The following is a 24197-nucleotide window of genomic DNA, read 5'->3' on the forward strand; positions in this document are numbered from 1 at the left end:
ACCACCCTGGACTGAAACAACTGAACAACATCCTTCGTTAGGGCTTTGATTCTCTCATTATGCTCTGAAATAAGGGACTTCCTACACAAAACCAAACCACCCCTCCTAAGTGGTGTTCCATTGCTCACCCTACCTCCACAACATCCTAGTTCAACCCTAAGACACTCCCAACTGCAACTCCTTGTCAAAGGATCATATTCCTGTGGACGTCCTAGGTGCAAAGAATGCCCACTCCACTAATCCAGCTCTTCCTATTCCAGTCCTGTCACATGTGTATCCTACCCCATCAGAAGTTGGACCACATGTGAAAACAGAAATGTCATATAACGGTTCCACTGCAGTCATCGCTAAGCTTTTTATGTTGGTATGACTACCAAACAGGTGTCCGCCAGGATGAATGACCAAAACCTGCGGCCAAGAGCAAAGTGGGCCACTCTGTGGCACAAAATGCAGTTGAACATGACATGCTTGATTTCAATGGCTGCTTCACAACTCAGGCCATCTGGATCCTATCCTTCACCACCAGCTTCTCTGAACTGTGCAGGTGGGATTTATCCTTGTAACACATTCACCACTCCTGAAATCATCCCAACCTCAATTTACAGAAACCTATACTATCCACACACCCTCCACTCAACAGTGTCTGCCCCCTCCGTCCTATAACCTCCTCTCAATTCACATACCCTCATGCTTATTGTGCTCCATACTCTGCCAATGCATCCAACAGTCCTTTCCTCCTTCTCTGCTTTCCTGCTTCTCATCCTTGCTCCCCCACACCCTTGTAACACTGCGCCTGGCACCCTTGTGCTGCCAGCTTCTAGACCCTGCACACTCCACCAAACAGCATTCACTTCGCCCCCCCCCCCCCTACCCCTCCCTTCCCCCGTCCTACTCCAGGTCACTGCTCTGACACAGCTGCAACCCAGCTGGAGATCGCTGTCCTTTTTCAAAGCTGAATATGTAACAGTCTTTTAGTTGCACCTGTCTGCAACTCAACATGGCATCTCTATGGTTAGTAGCAATCAATCTTTTTCGTAATACTGGTGTTATTTCAACTAGGAGTTTCCATTACAAGATCCCATCCAAATAATAGTGATTTCACTTACTTGAGGTTTGGAGTGTAGCAGGTTATAAGTCTATAATTTTTGAATTCATAGCCATTTGGTTCCATAATTAACTGAAATTGTTCATAATTTTCGTTTTTCTACTTTCAGTCATTTCTGAAAATGTGTAGCTGCCTGTTTAATTATTGAGTTATAATGACGTTTTTGTAACTATTCACTGTCTATCTGTAGTTATTCTTTTTCTTTCTAAAACAGTAAATGTAAATGTTCACTTTTTCTGCTAATATCAAAGGAAAATGACAATAAAAATGATGCTGTTTTGATTAATATAAAGATGATAGCTTTCATTACCATAACCATTGTTCAATGATTTGCTTCTAGGTGTTCAGTTGAGTAATAGTTTCCATTTTATAGAAGCACACCATTAATCAACCACAACTAGGAATCCTGAGAGATGTCTTTTTAAGTCTCAACTCTATGATTAATAGAAATAAAATACAACAAGATTAAGCAGCCTGGCTGCTCTCCAGTAATACATAATTGATTTTATTTACATAAGACATTGCGCATTTTATACATACAAATAATACGAAAAATCTCATTTATACTATGGAAATGTCTCTACATATGCAGAGTATTTTAACTATGCAGCTTGAACTTCATCCTCATCAGCTGGATCTCAAGATTCATTACATTCAATTCAGATGGATCTATGTTCTACATGTGTTTTAACCATTTCACTCAGATACGCACATAGGTAAATATATGTGCATACTCAATAAAACACACACACACACACACACACACACACACACAAAAGGAGAGGGAGATATGTGCTAAACAATTTACAGATTACATTTTCACTACAAAAGTCATAAAAAAGTTACAGAGATTACTACAGACAGGTTACAAAGATTCAGTTGGTACGAGAAGAGTAACACCTCAGTTACATCATCATTTGTCTAACAGAGTCAAAATCTAGTTCACCTCCACAGTTTTTAAAATAAATTAGCAAATAAAGAAAATATATAGGCTCTTGGTGACTGTGAGTTTACATATTTGACATACTTATAAACAAATCATGTGGTACACAATGAAAAGAACATACGACATTCAATGGTAGTACACATTTTTAAGAATACTGGTGAGAAAACAAAACATTGACACAGTAAAACATAGCACTGCTGAACATTTACATCCATCAGTCTTCAATAAAGCACGAATTGTGAAGAAGAAAGCAACAGAACATTACACAGTTAAAAAACAAATTAGGATTTTCATACTAGCGTTCTCCTTTACAACTGTTAACGTCCATCAGTCTTTAATAAACCGCAAACTGTGCAGAAGAAAGCAACTGAAGATTCACATTATAGAATCGAAAAACAAATTACCATTTTCCTTTACGACTGTTCAGTTCTGTTCTAATAATTCTGTTCTTTGACGATAATCATAATGTTTGATAGCACACACTCATTTTAGTTCCAAATGTGATTAAATATAAAGCTTAAAAGGACCATCAAAGGCCAGTGATCTTGCACCTGTTGTTCTTTGTCTTTTTTGCCTCACCAGTTAGTTACAAATACACTTCAAATACACACACCCACAGACAATGAATAACGATTTATGATAAAGCATCTCTACACTATGCATATGACAGTATTTCAAAGAGTACACGATGTATTCATAATCCAATAAGAACTGAAGAAATTGACACAAATTAAGTTCTCAATTGCCAACAATAAAATAGATTGTCTACACAGCCTGCTGCTGTGGCCCAGGAGAAGGTGAGCCGACGGCCTGGGGGTGAACATTGGGCACAGCTGTTGCACTGGCGTGTGGAGGGCCAGCTGTTGCCTGGGGTGAAGGTGGTGTTGGTGTTGTACTGGGTGTCACACCACCCTCACTGGGGTTTCCTCCAGGTGTGGCAGGGGGCGCTGCAGGGGAAGAGTGAACCTGTCCACCCCATCCTCCACTAGGAACACCACTTTCAGCCGCAAGCCGTTGGTGTGCCTGTTGACGAGCACGGAATTCGGCAGCTTTCAATTGTTCCAGGTGGAACTGTTGCCGTTCTGTAATGAGCTGCTGTCGTTGATATTCTAAACCTTCTCTTTCCCTTTCCATTGTCGTCTCGAGCTCCTCGAAATGGCGCAGTTTGATTTCCAACTTCTTCATCTGAGTCTCCACAAGCAGCGCTACCAACGATTTGATCTTGCGCTCCTCGACAGCGGCCAAATGCTTAGCCTTGACTGCGGCAGCTGCCAGTGCTGCAGCTGCAGCAGCCTGTAGCTGCGCGTCCTTCACTAAACGATCGTGTTCTGTTTCTGTGGGCCTCGTTTCACCTTCACTTCCTTCTTTCTGCTCTCCTTCTTCTTTGATATCAGTTTTGTCATTGGACTTCTCCTCTTCAGTACTTTCCTTTCCATCCCTTTCGTCTGATTTCTTTTCAGTTTCAGTACCTTCTGGCTTTTCAGACTCTTTCTTCTGTTTTCCTTCAGCATCACACGGTTTCTCCTCTGCTTCTTTATCATCATCTTTCTTTTCCTTCTCCACAACTTCTTCTTCTTTTTCCGGAACAGTACCAGCAATTCCACTCTGCAAAATAAATAAAACTTGCTTCATTTCAGAGTAAGTGCACTAAACATGAGCAAAAAGTGAAACGTGATATGCAGATTCATTTTTTGTGCTGCTTGTTATGACACCGACCAAAAAGTCCTCGTCTCCCAAAATTCATGCAAAATCTAATGCTAACTTTCAATTTCTAGTTCTTGCTTATCTCTGCATCACATGAAATTCCATACATTAAAAGTTTCTCATATTTATAGTTATAAGCAAACTTATGTTTTCTGTGATCCATTATGAGTATTTCTCATACTTAAGATGCATAATACTAAAACAATTAGGGAAAAATTAAGCACAAATATAGTTACACAAGGAGGATCAATAACTGGAATATGAAGGCTGAACATTAATGGTATGTAAAACCTTCTGCCATGCAACATATGCTGATGAACCAAAACATTATGAATATCTACTTAATAACAAATTGGTCCACCTCTGGAGTGTAATACAGCAGCGATTCTCTGTGGTGGAGATTCAACAAATTCTTAGACAATTACAAGAGGTATGCGGCACCAGGTAGCTACGCACACGCCACACAATTCCTGAAAATTCGGAGTCGGTGGCTAGTGGACAATGATTTGGCACCCAATACAATCCCAAACTTGTACCTCTGCAGATGCATTTGGTGACCGAGACATCACCATGAGTTCACTATCATACTCTTCAAACAGCTATAGCATGGTTCTGGTCTTGTGAAATGGACAGTCAGCCTGCTGTAAAATGCCATCAATATAGGGAAAGACACAATGCATGACAGTATGCAGGCAATCCACAATACTGTTCATACACTCTAATAGCTGTCCTGGTGTCTTTGATTACTACAACGGATCCGATGGAACTCCAAGTAAGGTCCCAATAATACAATATTGCCCCTACTGGCCTGTGTACATGACTATGCGAATGTTTCCAATATCCGTGACCACAGAACTAGTATAACGAGAAAGTTATCCATCTGATCACACAACATATTTTCACAGTTCCAGAGTCCAATCTCTACAATCCAGTGCAATCATAACTGACAATGTTGTTAGGCAAACATAGGAAAACACAGTGGTCGCCTTCTACTGAGCCCCAAGTTCAACAACATGCACTGAGCATGTACTCCTAAACACTTTTACTCCGTCATCGGAGCTGCCACAGATTGCTTCATGTCCCGTTTTATGGTGCAGGCAAGCCTCCAACCTTCACATTCTGTGATTAGGCAAAGATTTTGATAATCTTGTCACTTACTTCTGGTTTCAGTATTCTTCAACCACTTTCCATAGCTGCTCAAAGCAGTAGCACACAAACAGCTAACCAGCTTTATCACATGCTTGTTCCCAGGTGCAAGGACACAATCATCTGCTCTTTGTCATAGTTGCTGTGTCAGTTTCCCTATATGCGGCCTAAATCATCACTAGAATGACTTCCCATATGTGTCTGCTTCCCCTATATGCTTTCTTACTGTATAGACTTTTCTTACAGTGTAATGTGCCAACAATGCTAACCATATAACATTCAGTCTCAGGGTAGACAGTGGTCCTGGTGTACATTGGCGTGTGTAGTGAAAAAGCAGATCTACTGTTCTGGATCAGCAGGGCAACAAAACACAATACCCAATGAGAATCAAAGTAACTAAAAAAACATTGAGGGTGTATTAACAAACCTGTGCTAATCCTGCAGAGGGATCAAATTTGCCTTCAGTGGATGAGGCTTCAACATTCTTGACATGAGCATCCATTAGAGCAGCAGGAACCTCATCCTGGAATCAGGAATGTCAGTTTCCATATGAAGTATCAGGAATACACTATTTAGTAACAATCATGTTTTGGAGTGGCAAGGGGGAAACACAACAAAAAACCCTCACCTTGATACTTGCAAATTCTTCCATTGCTGCCTTTGCTGCAGATGCTGCAACCCTTGGATCAACTACAGAAGCTAAAAATGCTACTGTTGACATAATTGGATTACCAGCTTTGCTGAATGGAATTGGCTGATAAGCTAATGGGCCCAATGCTCCACCACCTGTAACATTACATTTGTTATTAAGCAAATTTTAAATAGACAATTTTAAGAGGGGTTGCATAATAAAGAAACAACTAGTTTCTATTTACTTTCCTTTTTTTCATTACAACTGCTAGTTTAACAGTCAGAGGGTGACAGAAGCATCTACACCATTTTAAATGCACTTAATATAAGCTCCATTTTTCCAAGGTTTGCACTCTAACAGCAAACAGATCAAAGCACCAAATAATTCATAACAATTTGTACTATGTATAATTTCATTTTTCTGATTTTCTTTGGGATCTTTGTTTCTGAAACTCACAGAACATGTTTGGATATAGCATGGTTCTGCATTGATAGCACACCTAGTTTTCTAACTATAAAGTAATTTCCAATTTTATCTGTTATGTTGGAACCTTTTATCTATTCAAAATTTTGCAATTGCTTACGTCTTTCGGCAATGGAGCCAACACAATGATGCATGTAATAACTTAGGGACTACCCTCAGCTTATGAAATATAATTTGCATTCTTATCCCCTTTGCTAAGGAGTGGCGATATATGATACAGACTCCCAAGCTCCACAAGTTATACTGCTGCAAACACTGCCAGTGGCATTGCTTTCTACCATAACAAGATACTTTAGGTCAAGCAGAATCAAAGCTTAGACTGCAATATACTATATAGCGTCGGGCTGTAAATTCGATATGCTTATTCCAGCCAGATAGCATTTGGATGCCACAAGAGAGTCAGTCTTACTGTGACTATGGCAACACAACTGTTTGTGAATTAGGCACTGGCTATGGCTGGCCTTGTTCATGTATTCTGTTCTGTCACTTGGCTATGGTATTGCAATAGTGTCACATTTCCTCTAATCTGATCTATTTGTCTTCCTTTTAAGCTTTATGTCACACCCAACACAATGGAAATGTTGCACTTGCTCCAGTTTTATTCAGATGATATTTGATCAAAGAATATCATAACTTTAGTTTTATTTGCTGAAATTCTTAAATTATATTTTGAGATTATTCGACACTGTTTGTACAATTCCATTTGCAGTCTATCTTTATTTTGATTCATTATTACTTATTTGTTTAAAAAAAGCAGGCAAAAATTCGCCTGACACTTTCCAAAAAGGCAGTTTCCCCGTTCCTTCTAAACCAGGAAACTGATCTCTCCCCCCTACCTATAGTACACAAAACATGTCAGAAAATGGCTGCAGAAACAACAGAAAAAGCATGCCAATTTAAAAGAATACAAAATCTAAAGGACTGACAAAATTTTTCAAAAGCTCAAAATTTAATGTGGACTTCAGTGGAAATGCTTTTAATAGTTTCCACAACAAAATTCTGCTACAAAATCTAGCAAAAAATCGAAAAAGATCCTGGCCGTATATAAAGTAACCAGCAGCAGGACACAGCAATACCTTCAATGTGAGGCAGCAATGGTAATGTTACCGATAACAGTACCACTAAAGCAAAGTTATTAACTACCGTTTTCTGAAATTCCTTCACCAAAGAAGATGAAGTAAATATTCTGAAGATGAAGTAAATATTCCAGGATTCGAATCCAAATCTGCTGTCCACATGAGTAACTTAGAAGTACATATCTTTGGTGTAGCACAGCAACTAAAATCATTTAATACAGGCAAGTCTTCCTGTCCAGATTATACACCATTTAGATTCCTTTCAGACTATGCTGATATAATAGCTCTGTACTTAGCAATCATATATAAGTGCTCACTCAATGAAAGACGCATACCTGAAGGCTGGAAAGTTGGAACAGTCAAACCACTGCTCGAGAAAGGAAATAGGAGTAAACCACTAAATTACAGACCCATATAAATACATTAAACTAAAGCCCCTTCCACTGATGTGGATTTGCAGTAGGATTTTGGACTATATACTGTTTCAAACATTATGAATTACCTTGAGGTAAATAATATACTAACACATAGTCATCACGGAATCAGAAAACACAGCTATCTCTTTATTCTCATGAAGTAATGAGTGCTAACAACAGGGTATCTTAAACTGATTTCACATTTCTACATTTCCAGAGTCCTGAAGGCTTCTGATACCATTCTTCACAAGCAGCTTCTAACTAAACTGGGTGCCTATGGAGTATCATGTCAGTTGCGCGACTGGAGTCATGATTTCTTGTCAGAAATGTCATGTTTTTGTTGTTGTGGTCTTCAGTCCTGAGACTGGTTTGATACAGCTCTCCATGCTACTCTATCCTGTGTAAGCTTCTTCATCTCCCAGTACCTACTGCCGCCTACATCCTTCTGAATCTGCTTGGTGTATTCATCTCTTTGTCTCCCGAAACGATTTTTACCCTCCACGCTGCCCTCCAGTACTAAATTGGTTATCCCTTGATGCCTCAAAACATGTCCTACCCACCGATCCCTTCTTCTAGTCAAGTTGTGCCACAAACTTCTCTTCTCCCCAATTATATTCAATACCTCTTCATTAATTATGTAATCTACCCATCTAATCTTCAGCAGTCTTCTGTAGCACCACATGTAGAAAGCTTCTATTCTCTTCTTGTCCAAACTATTTATCGTCTATGTTTCACTTCCATACATGGCTACACCCTATACAAATACTTTCAGAAACAACTTCCTGACACTTAAATCTATACTCAGTGTTAACAAATTTCTCTTCTTCAGAAATGCTTTCCTTGCCATTGTAAGTCTACATTTTATATCCTCTCTACTTTGACCATCATCAGTTATTTTGCTCCCCAAATAGCAAAACTCCTTTACTACTTTAAGTGTCTCATTTCCTAATCTAATTCCCTCAGCTTCACCCAACTTGATTCGACTACATTCCATTATCCTCGTTTTGCTTTTGTTGATGTTCATCTTATACCCTCCTTTCAAGACACTGTCCATTCCGTTCAACTGCTCTTCCAAGTCCTTTGCTGTCTCTGACAGAATTACAACGTCATCAGCGAACCTCAAAGTTTTTATATCTTCTCCATGGATTTTAATACCTACTCTGAATTTTTCTTTTGTTTCCTTAACTGCTTGCTCAATATACACATTGAATAGCATCAGGGAGAGGCTACAACCCTGCCTCACTCCCTTCCCAACCACTGCTTCCCTTTCATGTCCTTCGACTCTTATAACTGCCATCTGGTTTCTGTACAAATTGTAAATAGCCTTTCGCTCCCTGTATTTTACCCCCTGCCACCTTCAGAATTTGAAAAAGTATTCCTGTCAATATTGTCAAAACCTTTCTCTAAGTCTACAAATGCTAGAAATGTAGGTTTGCCTTTCCTTAATCTTTCTTCTAAGATAAGTCGTAGGGCCAGTATTGCCTCATGTGTTCCAACATTTCTACGGAATCCAAACTGATCTTCCCCCAGGTTGGTTTCAACCAGAATTCACGTTAGTATGTTGCAGCTGTGACTTATTAAAACTGATAGTTCGGTAGTTTTCTCATCTGTCGACACCTGCTTCTTTGGGATTGGAATTGTTATATTCTTCTTGAAGTCTGAGGGAATTTTGCCTGTCTCATACATCTTGCTCACCAGATGGTAGAATTCTGTCAGGACTGGCTCTCCCAAGGCTGTCAGTAGTTCTAATGGAATGTTGTCCACTCCCGAGGCCTTGTTTCGACTCAGGTCTTTCAGTGCTCTGTCAAACTCTTCACGCAGTATCATATCTCCCATTTCATCTTCATCTACATCCTCTTCCATTTCCATAATATTGTCCTCAAGTACATCGCCCTTGTATAGACCCTCTATATACTCCTTCCACCTTTCTGCTTTCCCTTCTTTGCTTAGAACTGGGTTTCAACCTGGGCTCTTACAAGTGGTTCTCTTTTCTCCAAAGGTCTCTCTAATTTTCCTGTAGGCAGTATCTGTCTTACCCCTCGTGAGATAAGCCTCTAGCCATTCCTGCTTAGCCATTATGCACTTCCAGTAGATCTCATTTTTGAGACGTTTGTATTCCTTTTTGCCTGCTTCATTTACTCTATTTTTGTATTTTCTCCTTTCATCAATTAAATTCAGTATCTCATCTGTTACCCATGGATTTCTACTAGCCCTAGTCTTTTTACCCACTTGATCCTCAGCTGCCTTCACTACTTCACCCCTCAAAGCTACCCATTCTTGTTCTTCTGTATTTCTTTCGCCCATTCCTGTCAATTGTTGCCTTATGCTCTCCCTGAAACTCTGTACAACCACGGGTTCTTTCAGTTTACCCAGGTCCCATCTCCTTAAAATCTCACCTTTTTGCAATTTCTTCAGTTTTAATCCACTGTTCATAACCAATAGATTGTGGTCAGAATCCACATCTGCCCCTGGAAATGTCTTACAATTTAAAACCCGGTCCCTAAATCTCTGTCTTACCATTATATAATCTATCTGAAACTTTCTAGTATCTCCCGGGTTCTTCCATGTATACAACTTTCTTTCATGATTCTTGAACCAAGTGTTAGCTATCAGAAATGTCATAGTTCACAGTAATTACCAGACTGTCACCAATTAAAATGGATGTGATATGTCATGTTCCTCAAGGAAATCATATGTGCACTCTGTTGTTCCTAATACATGATTTAGGAGACAATCTCAGCAGTCATCTTAGACTGCTCACAAATGCTGCTGTCATTTACAGTCAAGTAAAGTCATCATAAGGTCAAAACCAAATGCAAAATCATTTAAGTAAGAAATGCGTATGGTGTGACAAGTGGTAGTGTACCCTAAATTATGGAAAGAGTGAGGTTATCCACATGAGTACTAAAAGCAATCCACTGAATTTCAGTTACACAGTAAATCACACAAAGCTAAGAGACTTCAGTTAAACTAAATGGTCAGGTAAGATGACATAATTTTATTGTCATGAGGCCATTATAGAAACAGCAAATTTTTTGTACAGCATTATCATTACATTAGTATGGGATGTCAGTGGTTACCTTAGGTTCTGTGTGACAGTAAAAAATACTCTACATTCATGAATGGGCTTGGCAAGCCATTTATTTAATCTGTGGAAACTTATTAAATGGTTTGACCCACTTGCTCATAGCTACTGACTGTCTTTGATAGTCTATGGTAACAATACCAGAGACGGAAAGTTGCTACTCACCATATAGCAGAGAAGCTGAGCCATGATAGGCACAATACTCAAATCCTTAGGCCCATCCCAGAACCTCTCCCCAGAGTCCATCTCTCTAGTTACCCCTACCACTCCCCGCACTCCCACCTTCTACATGCTTCCTAAAGTCCATAAACCCGCCCAGGACGCCCCATTGTGGCCGGTTACTGTGTCCCCACTGAGAGAATCTCTGCTCTTGTAGACCAACACCTTCAACCTATTACCCGGAATCTATCCTCCTACATAAAAGATACTGACCACTTCCTCGACCAACTCTCCACAGGTCCTTTCCCTTTACCACACAGCCTCTGTCACTATTGATGCTACCTCCCTGTACACTAACATTCCTAATGCCCACAGCCTTACTGTTATCAAACACTACCTTTCGAGACGCACTATGGATTCCAAACCAACAACCTCCTTCCTAGTCTCCATGACCAACTATATCCTCACCCACAATTACTTCTCCTTTGAAGGCGTTACCTACAAACAAATCCGCAGTACAGCTATGAGCACCCACATGGCACCATCCTATGCTAACCTAATCATCACCCATCTAGGGGAATCTTCCCTAAAAACCCAGAATCCTAAACGCCTCACCTGGTTCAGATTCACTGATGACATCTTTGCTATATGGATTGAAGGTGAGGGCACCTTATTCACATTCCTCCAGAACTTAAACAACTTCTCCCCCATTTGCTCCACCTGGTCCTACTCAACCCAACAAGTCACCTTCCTAGGTGTTGACCTCCACCTCAGAGATGGCTACATCAGTACCTCTGCCCATATCAAACCTACTAACCACCAGCTATACCTCCACTTCGACAGCTGCCACCCATTCCATACCAAGAAGTCCCTTCCGTACACCCTAGCCACCCATGGTCATCGCATCTGCAGTGACAAGCAGTCCTTCTCTAAATATACCGAGGGGGTCACTGAAAGCCTTCACTGACTGTAATTATCCTCCCATCCATGTACAAAAACAAATCTCCCGTGCCTTATCTTTCCAGTCTCCCACCACCTCCCAAATTCCCACAGTCCGGCCACAGAGGAGCATTCCCCTCATAACTCAGTACTATCTGGGACTGGAGCAACTGAATTACATTTTCTACCAGGGTTTCAATTACCTCTCACCGTGCCCTGAAATGAGAAATGTCCTACCCACTATCCTTCCCACCCCTCCTAGAGTGGTATTCCACCATCCACCAAAACTACACAATATACTCGTTCATCCTTACACAACCCCTGCACCCAATCTCTTACCTCATGGCTCAAACCCCTGTAATAGACCTAGATGTAAGACCTGTCCCATACATCCTCCTACCACCACCTGCTCCAGTCCGGTCTCTAACATCACCTATCCCATCAAAGGCAGGGCTACCTGTGAAACCAGTCATGTGATTTACAAGCTAAGCTGCAACCACTGTGCTGCATTCTATGTAGGCATGACAACCGACAAGCTGTCTGTCCACATGAACGACCACCAACGAACTATGGCCAAAAAACAAGTGGACCACCCTGTTGCTGAATACGCTGCCAAACATGATACCCCTCATCTCAATGATTGTTTCACAGCCTGTGCCATACGGATCCTTCCCACCAACACCAGCTTTTCTGAATTGCACATGTGGGAACTTTCCCTGCAATACATCCTACATTCCCATAACCCTCCTGGCCTCAACCTTTGTTAGTCACTGTCCTCAACCATTCAGTCCCCTCCCTTTTCCCATTCCAGTACTACACAGCTGTCATTTCACCGCCACACTCAGTCTTTTAATTTCTTTCTATTTTTATTTCTCTCCTTTCCGCTACTTACCCCCTCTGCACCTTCTCTCCTGCCCTCCGTCTAAACTGCAACACTTCACTGTCTGCCACTCCCACCATACTATCCCTCTCCCTCCCTGCCCTCGCCTCCTCCTCCTTATCCCCAACCAGTCGCCATTCCCATCATGCACTGGTGCTGCTGCTCGCAGTGTAGTTTCAGTTCTCTGAGACAGCAGACGTGTGTGCAAGTTGTGTTTGCGTAAGTGTGTGTGTGCGCGCATGTGTGTCTACTGCTGACAAAGGCCTTGATGGCAGAAAGCTTTGAATGTGTGAAACTTTTTATTGTTCCTATTGCGACTCAGCATCTCTGCTATATGGTGAGTAGCAACTTTCCTTCTCTGGTACTGTTACATTCCATCATGGATTTTCCATTGTTTTATAGTCTATGGTAAGACATACATATGGACTTATTTTTTCTTGTGTTGTGACCATGAATATTATTTCTACTTTTAACTTCATGCAGATTCTTTTTTGTACAAATTAACACTTTTGTCTATACAGATATACCGTCATTATTTTACATCTAGAGAACAAGTGCTTACAATGTGCTTTATGTTGAGAACATTTAATGATTATGATTGCTTTCTCCTACAGAAGTAATATGTTTTGAACATGGCTCAAATTTCTTCAGAGAGTAAGTCCATATGACATAATACTTTAGAAACATGCAAAATAAGATGTTTTAACATAGGCTGCTGGTATGCATTTCATAAGACATCTCAGTAAGTAAATTACTCTAGGCGATTTAACACTAATGTATTTTATGTGTTGCTCACGGGACAATTTGACATCTAAGTATACCTTCACAAACTTTATGTAACTAGGCTCATGAATAGGGCTTTTGTCCTTTAGACTAAATACCATTTTTTGTGTTTTGTTCTTATTCAGATTATGGTTATAATTTAGTATGGTAGTGTCATCGACAAACAGCAGCATACTGGAGCTTATATAGGATGGTAGATCATTGACCATGACCAAAAACAAAGATCGTTCTGATACAAATCCCCGCTGAACTCCCACCGCAGTTTGTTTCTCTGTAGACTTTTCTGTGCCACTACACTCAAACTACCAACAATTTTGGAGATAAGATGTTAATAGTTTTAGGCTGCCACCCATGATGCCATAGAAATGGCATTTCTGCAGAAGTGTGTCATGTCCTACACAGAGGAAGAGACCTGAGCAAAGCCCTTCTCCACAAACACTTTTAAGAACATATTTAATCATAGAGTCTGTTGCATCAATTGTTGATAATTTTTATCCATATTTTAGTACATGAAATATTTCAAGTTTTTCAAAATGAGCAGACAGTTGATGGTAAATGATGTATTCTATTATTTTGGCCAGGACTGGAACTACTGATACAGATCAGAAACCTGCATCCTTTTTATACATTGGAACACCCTAGATACGCTCAGCTTCTCTGGAAAGTATCCCTCTGATATGCATTCATTTACACACTAAGTCAATGGATAAACAACCGAGTCAACGATTTTCTTCAGCAAGTTGCAAGACATGTCATAAACATCAATGTTACTTGATGACTTGAAGTTCCTTACTATTTCTAATACAATACTAGGTTTAATGTCTGAGAAAAGGATTACAATTACGAACAACTTGAAATGGAATGATCACACATAAAATGTTGTTGGGAAGGCAAACCAAAGACTGTGTTTTATTGGCAGAACACTGGGAAGATGCTTACACTACACTTCTCCATCCTCTGCTACAGTCTTGCTGTGCAGTGGGAAGCCTTACCAGACAGGATTGACAAAGTATATCGAAAAAGTTCGAAGATGGGCAACTCATTTTGTATTTTCATAAGATACGCGAGAGAGTCTTGGATGTGACAGGTGAGATGGTGTGACAAGCATTAAAACAAAGGCTTTTTCATTTCAGTGAGATCTTTTCATGTAATTTCAATCACCAACTCTCATCTCCAAATGCAAAAATATTTTGTTGATGTTCATCTACATAGGGAAAAATAATCATCATAATAAAATAATAGAATCAGATCTCACATGGAGAGATCCAAATTTTGTTTTCCCTGCAGTTTGTATGAGGGTGAAATGATGGATAAATAGTGTGAAAATGATTTGATGATACCCACTGCAAGGCACTTAAATGTGAATTTTTGAGTAGCCATGCAGATGCAGATGCAAATACATCAGTACAAAGTAGTGTAATATTTCTAGTTTCCAATGTTCATATCTGGTGAAGCGTCCATGTTCTTACTAAATCATCGATACAGCTGTTACATAGTATTGTAGCTATACTACACTCTACTGGTTCATGTACCTCCCACATAAAATTTCTTTCAGTGTCTACAACAATTTTGTGCTAATACAGATCCTCCCCCCTATCAAGCAACAACAACTCTTAATACTGCCCCCAACAAATAATGCCACCTTTCCAACAAACCCAGTTTGGCCTCCATGCAACTCCCACTCTGTTTCAACCACAGCCATAATCATACTCAATCATATCACAACCCCAGCAAAGATTCAAGTTTATACTTGCTGTACAGATCTCACTCTGCTAGAGACATATCTGTTCCAGTGAAAGGCCTAACCTTCATTATTACAGCAAAGACCAACTCTTACTTACAAACAAACAAACAAACAAACACACACACACACACACACACACACACACACACACACAGAGAGAGAGAGAGAGAGAGAGAGAGAGAGAGAGAGAGAGAGACTCAACTGAGAATACCTATACCACAAAGTCCAAATACATACACAATAAAGTAAGAATCAGATGCTGGCCAAAACATTCCATCCTAAAATCCGAGAGGATCGATATACCCTCATCCAAAAGCAGCTTCTCTTGGTACTGCAGAAATTCTCCACTTGCAGCACCACCTCCTTCAATTCTTACAATAAAATATCTCTGAAACCTCAAACCATAGTCCTACTTAAACCCAGGGCATCCACGATATGAAGTCAGACTAAACTATTATCATGGCCCCTAGGGCAAAAACTCCACTAACATGGCATTTGACACTGGACAATTCTTCATTCTTGGACACATTAACATATAAAACTGTTCCTCGTGACTATGCCCTCCATCCAGACTGAGCTGCATAAAATTCTAATAGTGGCATGCTCTTTACAACTGTCTCTTATAGCAGACTGCAAAGCTCTAATTTGACATAACTCAGCTCTGAGAGACCTGCACCTCCAATCTATCATGCAGAGCTTCCCATAATGCATAAAAGGTACTATTCATTTTCCGATGTGTTTCAAATCTATTTCCCACCCAGCCTCCTTGGATCTACTGATGTAACATCACCATCTCATTTACATAGGACCTTTAATCCCTTAAACACTGTGTACCCCTGTAACCAACTGAAAATCCCAAAAAATGTGCCACTTGTTCACTATCACACTAGTGAACTTCATCCTTAACCATAAGCTCTCCCTGTAACCAACTGAAAATCCCAAAAACATGTCACTTGTTCACTACCACACTAGTGAACTTCATCCTTAACCATAAGCTCTTCTTCTTTGATGGCAAATACAGTGGATCAGCTAAGTGAACATGTATAATCCTGTCTTACGTTAACCTTTAGCATGTCGTACGGAAGAGGTACTGCTCAATTGTCAGAATCTGTGCCCCAACTTGGTGCAGATTTAATGATGATATATTTGCAGTATGGACTCACAGTAGCAAAGAACTCACTAAATTTCTGCAAAAGTTTAATTCATTTTTCCACATGAAATTCATTTGACCTCTATCCAAAACCAAAGCTACCACCTCAGATATTGACTTCAATCTCATTGAGGCTCGCAACCAAACAGCCACCCATCAAACAAACCTATAGTGAACAACAAAACCTTTACTGCAGCTATAACTTTTTCAGGCAAAGTCCTGAATTGTGATCATCTAATACCAAATTATGTAATATTCCCAGACCACCATCCATACCGCAAAGTTCTTTTACATTGTAAGCATTCCAACTATAAAATCTTACTCTCACACTCAACCCCTACCACAGACCAGTCCCTCTGCTTGCAAGAACAACAACATTAAAGGTAGTGCACATGTGAAACTACTGTTCTTTACCAGGTAACTGGTTCACTGTACGATTTTCTATAAATGGACACACTCAAATGTACAAAGAAGAATCAATTGTCTTGGTGCTTTCCAGTATCCAGCTACTGAGCATGCTCTGCAGCATAACTGCTTCACCACACAGGTAATTTGGAATTCTGGAGATGAAACTCTGCTCTCCAGCATATCCTCTCATCACATCCCCTTCTTGAACTTAACCTCTGATAACAGACCAGCCCTATGACAACTGTTAAAATGATATTTATTATTTACTCATTTATTGTTATTTTTTCTCCTTCCCTCCATTACTCTCTCCCCTTTACTTCCTCTTCACTTTTTCCCTTCCCTTCTGCTCCTTAACTGCATATGTCTTCCCAAATTTCATTTTATTTTCCATTTATAATCCATCTTTAGTTCACATTCTGCCCCTACTAACCTGCCTCTGTGGCCAATATTGCTAAAAAAAGCTTGTTAGGTGGCAGTCAACCCAGGGGTGAGCCAGTGCAAACCCCGGTGGTGGAACAAGTTTTCACTGTCCATATTTGGCTGTCAAAGGGAGAGAGGTTGTGGTGTAAGGTTTGTGACCATCAGACTTTGTGTCAATGTCCTGGTTTAAATACCAAACCTCTCTGCAGTGTCTCATGAAGTGATGGCATTTGACACTGTTGATGTTGATCTATCTGTTGGATGGGGACATTAAGCTTGGCGGCCCCCTTGGAGTTATTGACAAGGGGTAGGCTATGTGCTGGCAGTGGGTTTCACCCTCTCCCTTCTCTCATCACCACCACACACGCACGCACACGCACAGAGAGAGAGAGAGAGAGAGAGAGAGAGAGAGAGAGAGAGAGAGAGAGAGAGAGAGAATACATACATGCAGTTTTACGAATAGTGTGTAATGGAGTATATTGTTAATGAACAAACTCCACCCCTACCATAAAACATGAACTGACACCAACACAGTGTTTCCTCATGATTTAGACATAATATCATCACAGATCACAGAATAATCAGATTGACCATCCTTATGGCGGTGCAGGCAACTGCACAAATAGTTTTTTTCTCGAACAACAGATGTCGCACATGACACTACATTGCTCATTGACCTGTTTTGATCGTGAAGTATGGTGTCCTGCCCACTGAGTGCATTCGACCTGTAGCCAATTGCAGTTGAAGGTCGCAGATTAGCTTTCGTTATTCTATGTAGATACGGCACTAGAAACCTTTCTCATTATTCTCAACTTTTTCCATTTAATCGGTTTATTTACTGACTAATTAAACACATATTGCACCATTGCATTGTGTTTCCTGCTTTGCTCTTTTCTTTTATTAATCACTTGCCAATACAATCATAGCTATCCTCTCTGATTCCTGTTTACCACACGTTAGTAACAATAACAATAAATTTCTCCAAATACAGGAGGAGCTGCAGTGCTACACAATAAGTGTCAATGACAGAAGAACACAGACATCCACTAATGTTCTATTTACTGTTTTTATCTGACTGCTCCAGCCTGACGTTAAAATGATAACGGACAAAAAACACAGTGATTTCCCTGCACCAAACACAAATGTAAATGATGAATAACATGTGTTGAAGGCTCATTACAACCGATAATCAACTAAATGATTTCAGCACAGTTTCTGTAGTAAATAGAAACTGGGTACCACTGGGTATCATGTCCTGACTCTTTGGATATAGCCCTCTACTTTCCACAATGGATATATAGGGGTTAGCTGAACTACAATAATATATTTTTTACACTGAGACATTAAACAAGCATATGAAACAGTTTTGGTTTCCTTCGTAAGTATTTCTGTAGCCATTCTTACCCACAACCACATTTTGCATATAACTACAATTAGCTGTAACCGGATATCATTTTGTCTATGGACTGAACAACTATATCTTCAAGACTGCTATTAAAGAAAATAATTGTGAGACTGTAAACATCTTAAATATACTGTCAGTATGTCTACTTTTGTCACAAACATAGATTTAACATGTTACCTCCTTAGAGTTAAATGGGGGAGAGTGACAAAGGAAAGACAATGAAATAGATTAGGGCAGTGTACAGATTTTGTGTTTGTCACTTCAACACAATATAAACAAATGACACATATTATGGTACTTTCAGTTTTGAGAGAGTTTTATGAAACTTCTCTTTGAACATAGTTCTGAAACTGTAATATAATTTGTATTGAGCAACGTGATTTAAAATCCTCATTTGATGAAAATTTCTTCCCAGCAAGCCAAAGTATCAAATTAGGTAACAGGAAGAAGTCACTTGGGTCTAAATCTGGTGAATATGGTGGATGAGGAAACAGTTCAAAGCCAAATTCATGTACTTTCGCCATTGTTACTGCTGATGTGTGGGATGGTGCATTATTATGGTGTAGAGCATTTACTGCGTGCCAATCTTGGTCTTTTCTCAGCCAACATAAGTTTCAAACAATCTGGCAATGAAGTATAATAGGGTCCAGTCATGGTTCTGCCTCTTTCCAAGTAACTGATGAGGGGATAATTCCTTGGGGGAAAGGGTGGGGAAAAAAAGAAGAATTAGTGGTCATGTTACCAGCTGGCCGCCGTTTTGATTCGGTGTGTAATGATGGATCCAGGTTTCACCAACAGTCACAAATTGGTGCAAAAAGTCTTAAAAATTATTATTAAATGTTGTTATACATTGTGCTGAAATGTTGTGCCAGATGCACTTTTTGTCGACCATGAGCAATTGCAGCACCCATCTCGCACACAACTTCCTCATAGCAAATTCTCCTTGCAGGATATTATACACTTGCTCAACTGAGATAGCTAGTCACAGCACAGTATCAAATTTTTGTTCTGCGGTTTTGCACATTACTATTTCACAGATTTTGTCATTGTTTTCCCTTCTGGTGAACTCACTAAGACAGCCGGAGCGTGCTTTGTCTTTGACGCTTGTCTGACCATGTTTAAATTCATTAATCCAAAAGTAAATTGTCTTCAAGACAGTGCAGAACCTGCATCAACTTCATCCAATTCTGCTTTCATTTGTACAAGTGTCCAACACATCTAATGAAACTGTATAATAACCACACGAAACACTATTTCCTCAGTTTTCTATCAAAATTGACATATTAATCAATTTTGACGATTGTCAATAATGAATTGTACGCTGTAAATTGTTGAAATTCTTTATACTATCCTTGGAATAATTAAGCTTACCACCCATGAAGGTGCAACAAAATGTTCCATTCTTTCACGGAAATTTATTAGACTTGTCAAACAACCCTCATAACAGTCTCTCAGAAAATGTGAAGCATATACTTATATTTCATTAATAACTTTGGTAGCTCAAGCAGCATTAGCTTCATACAAATAAACCTGTTACCAAGTATTTGCTAGCAGAACTCTTTATTTTCAAGATTTCATGGACTAAATTAAACTCTTAGATTTCAATATCATTACATAATTTCTGCATTATATTTCAGTCCTTAAATTCTGTCAATGTTGACTCTATTCCAAGGATATCTTAAGCCTGGTTAATACTAAGTGAACAAACATCAAGGCAAACTGCGTTATCTCATGTGCAAACATTTGGCAGGAGTGAGAGGAGACATTCCAATCATGTTTGGTCCATTGTTCACTCATTATCCACAGTGCCTCTGACGTTTTTTAAAATGTTAAAAAGATTTAAATCTCTTAGTTTACGTGACATTATTTCCTTCATAAGTGAGAAACAAATCCTGTTTCTAATCTTGTTTTCCCTTTGCTTAGCTTTTCAACAACAAGAAACAACTTACTAGCAAATGCGTAATCTCAATGTTTGCAAGTGGTTGTGTGATGACATTCTCATTCTCTGTTCTCTTCCATTCACTACTGTGTTATGCATAGAGAAACAGACAGCAAGTAATATGATAGAATGGCACAGAGCACTAACGAACTGCTCACTTGGGCCTGGCTTCCACAGAGGGTGGTGTTAATAACGGTGGACGAGTGTGAAAAAACATCTGGTCGTGTTCAGTACACATTTGCTGTGTTTGCTCATGTTCACCTACTTGTCCGTCTTTTTTGCGAAATACCATCAAAGGAAGCTCGAGTCCTCTCCACTTAGGCGCTAGTGTCTTTTGTTCTTTTGTGTGCCTACACCTTTATGGTGACCATTTGTAATTCATGCTCTGCTCTTAAATTTCTTCCTCAAGCATATTGATGAACCAGGGAAAGGCATCAACTGACTTATGCAAAGTTCTGGAGTAATGTTAAAGAAGGCTGGAACTGCAATTCAGGTTTCAAGTGTACCTTGATACATTTCACGATTACATAAAAATTCAGACACCTACATACTTATTTTCTTACTTCTTTCCGTTTCCTTTTTCAAAACCAGCAGGCACAATGATCTTATTCAGTATCTCTTTTTTACAGAGTTGGCACAAGTTTCCCTGAGTGAAAGTCACTGATATTTCCCCAATTTCCATATAATTTTTACTATTTTTCCCTGTCAAATTTTGACATCTCAAGGATAAGTTAAAAAGTAAGTTGAATGTTTGTCTTTGCAGCTACAGTACAACAAACAATAGTGCAGAAGAGGAAATATCTAACAAAACCTTGCAAGCAGATGATGTTTCCTGATATGAGCAAGAATATTATTTACTAATATCAGCATCTTTTGTAATGAACTATTTTTAGATGGAGAAAGCAAGCCAAATGGTATATGTTTTTCCATTTAGACTACTGATGTTATTCTATTTCATTAAAAAAAAAACCTTTGGTGACAAAAATATGGATTCCCTTGGAGTCACAAGACAGATTTAAAATACCTTCAGTGACTTCAGAAATAACCTCAGAAAAAAGTAGGTCTCTTGAAAGAAGGGTATAATGTGGGGAAGATTTGTGTAAACCTACACTGTAACTGACTGCAATAAATGTTGGTTCTACTATGTTAATTACTGCTGGTTATTACCCACTGTGTTATATCTGTTATTTTACAGGTACGTTGTGATTTTTATTTTGAGAAATCTATGAGTACATAGTGTACAAACTGTCAGCGACTGACACAATTTCCTTCTTCTTAGCGTCCGTACTTTATAACATATTAACTACTTTTGAAGTTCAAAAATGTGCTTGAACGAATAAAGTGTCTATAAAATGCCACACTGTACAACATTCTTGTGATGAGGCAATCACAATTCCTGAAATTCATCACCCATGGTCTCTGGCATGCAGATGAGCATCACTGTCCTGGGTCCATGGATAAACCATAAAAACCTACTGCTTTACACCACACACTAACAGGCCTGGCCAGCAAGGAGATTGGGGAGACTAGATCCGACAAGCAGGACCTGCACATTAGTGGAAATCGAATGTCTTCAGATCAGCAGGCATGATCCATTACAGATACCCACAGAAACAGCCTGCTGTTTTGGCCTGATGTGGAAATCCACTCATGTGACCAGCTATTCATGAGCCAAAGACAACATGTTGATGAAATGAGACCACAGTCATCAATCCATGCAACAAATAACTTGTTCAAATACTCTAAGAACCAATAGTAATGAGAACAGGTAGCAAGTCACCACAAAGATGATTGTTGAGCTGCAGAGGGGCATGTAGAAAAGACAATTAACAGTCTCACAACTTAATTTTCAGCCACAGCTTTTTTCAGAAAATGTGAGCACACACACATCCATACAATCACTCAGACACAATCATGCACACATGACCGCCATCTCCGGCCGCTGCTTCTACAGTCTCTGAGAATCAGATCCAAACAAATCACTTATTCCTATCTGCCTCTTGTCGGCAGCTGCTAGGCTAGTGGTAAAAAATGGTGGTAGCACTGACCACAAGCTGAGAGGAGTGGTAGGAAGGAGAGAAGCAGTAGTAATGAGGGAGTAGGGAAGTAGTTCACGTACTCAGCTGCATCTTGCCAACAATGACGCATGACACCTCAGTAAACAAACCATTTCATCTACTGAGACAAAAACAAGATTTTTCCAGTTTTTTTATTTTATTTTTTTTTTCATTTCCCTGATGTGTGTGAAATTCCCTGATTTACAGAACCTGTGGCAACACTGACTTACATTGACGCTGTAACTAATGCTGTTATCTTGTGAAACATATGTGAGGATTTAAAAAAAGGTCAGGTGTGGGTAAGGCTGAGCATGCACTGACAGTTCCATACAAATTTTATTATGTATATAGACAGTTCATCTATTCCAAGATTCAAGAATTGTGACCATTTTTGCCTGTTACTGAAATTAATACTGGCAAGATATTGGGCACAGGGATTCCAAGATTTTCAACAGTATTTTAATTTCAATAATATAAATGTGACAAAGTCATGGAAGAGGCAGGCAACCATTAGTATAATAAGCAGTTCTCCATCAGGCTGACTAGGTTGTAATAGTAAAAGTCAAATATCAGGCAGGGAATTAATTTACTGGTCATATGACACGTTTTAGAATTTACCCATCATCAGACATCCATGAATGATTATTGCACATTAGTCTGTGAATGTTTGTTTCACACAGAACTTACACCACCTTAGCTACATGCAATAATTGCCTCTTGATGTCTCATGATGGATAAATTCCAAAACACTTCATATGAATAATAAAATCATTCCGTGCCTGATGTTTGACTTGAACCATTGCAACCCAGTCAGCCTGAATGCAGAAGTAGTGATTTCTTTAGTTTCAAGTTTGAAGTCAGTTAACAAATGACAAAATAAATATTTTTTGTGTGATGTAATTACAAATAATAATTTTCAGATTTTTTCTTTACTTTTACTGTGAAACCTTACTTCTTGCCAAATTTCATGATTCTACGCCAACAGGAAGTACCCTGTCGGTTTTGATGAGAGACAAAAGCCTTCGACAGGCTCAATCACATAAAACGTTTCTTTATTTAAGACAACCAATTCTGAAAGACTTTGCTGTCATTTTCCAGTCTGTAACAAAGGGCATCTAAATGGAATGTCTCACTTAACATGAGTTAAGATGTAATATCTGAGATAAAAGTTTTAGTTTGGCATTACAAAAACTGGATGTTAAGAACTGTGCACTTACATACCTTAAAAATCTGTAGAACTGTAAATAAGGAAATATTTTATGCGATCTATGCTGTGGAGATTTTTTTTTTTTTTTAATGAATAAAACCGATCGCTCCTTCAGTACTCTTAAAATGAGAAAATCCAATTTGATGAGCGAATTTGCGAATATCAAAATATGTGACCTAAATAGTCATATCTTTTGATTACGTTGATGAAGCAGCTCACCCTACAAGGATCCCATTTTACTGACTGAGGTATGGAACTCTTAAGTATGCTGTGTTTAGTAGAGTTGGTACGCTATGCTCATCCTCTCATGTTCTCTCCTATCGAAATGCTTGTTGTTCCCTCCTGTGTAAATGCTTGTTCACAGGTCAAACAAACGGTGGTAATCACCGGCAAATAATCTGAATGCTCTTTTACCAGTGTTCACTTCAATTTGCTGCATAGTAAATGAGGTGTTACACTAGTTTACTCATGTTCACTAGCACTTGCTTTTGTATGACCAGGCTTTAGAATGCGG

At 39.3% G+C, this 24197-nt stretch overlaps 1 protein-coding gene across 4 annotated transcripts in view; it reads right to left on the reverse strand.

The window, feature by feature from the left end:
- Nucleotides 1–1594: 1594 nt before the first annotated feature.
- LOC126365643 (SWI/SNF complex subunit SMARCC2) overlaps nucleotides 1595–24197 on the reverse strand; it is an 81064-nt gene continuing 58461 nt past the window's right edge. For all 4 annotated transcript variants that reach the window (XM_050008165.1, XM_050008166.1, XM_050008164.1 and 1 more), the window contains 3 exons: nucleotides 5530–5687; nucleotides 5329–5424; nucleotides 1595–3656 (listed from right to left, as the gene is read on the reverse strand). In XM_050008165.1, the coding sequence (XP_049864122.1) occupies nucleotides 2817–3656; nucleotides 5329–5424; nucleotides 5530–5687 (1094 nt within the window). In that variant the 3' untranslated portion in view covers nucleotides 1595–2816. The remainder of the gene's footprint in view (nucleotides 3657–5328; nucleotides 5425–5529; nucleotides 5688–24197) is intronic.

The sequence above is a fragment of the Schistocerca gregaria genome, chromosome 1 (genome assembly GCF_023897955.1).
Source record: "Schistocerca gregaria isolate iqSchGreg1 chromosome 1, iqSchGreg1.2, whole genome shotgun sequence".
Taxonomy (NCBI): domain Eukaryota; kingdom Metazoa; phylum Arthropoda; class Insecta; order Orthoptera; family Acrididae; genus Schistocerca; species Schistocerca gregaria.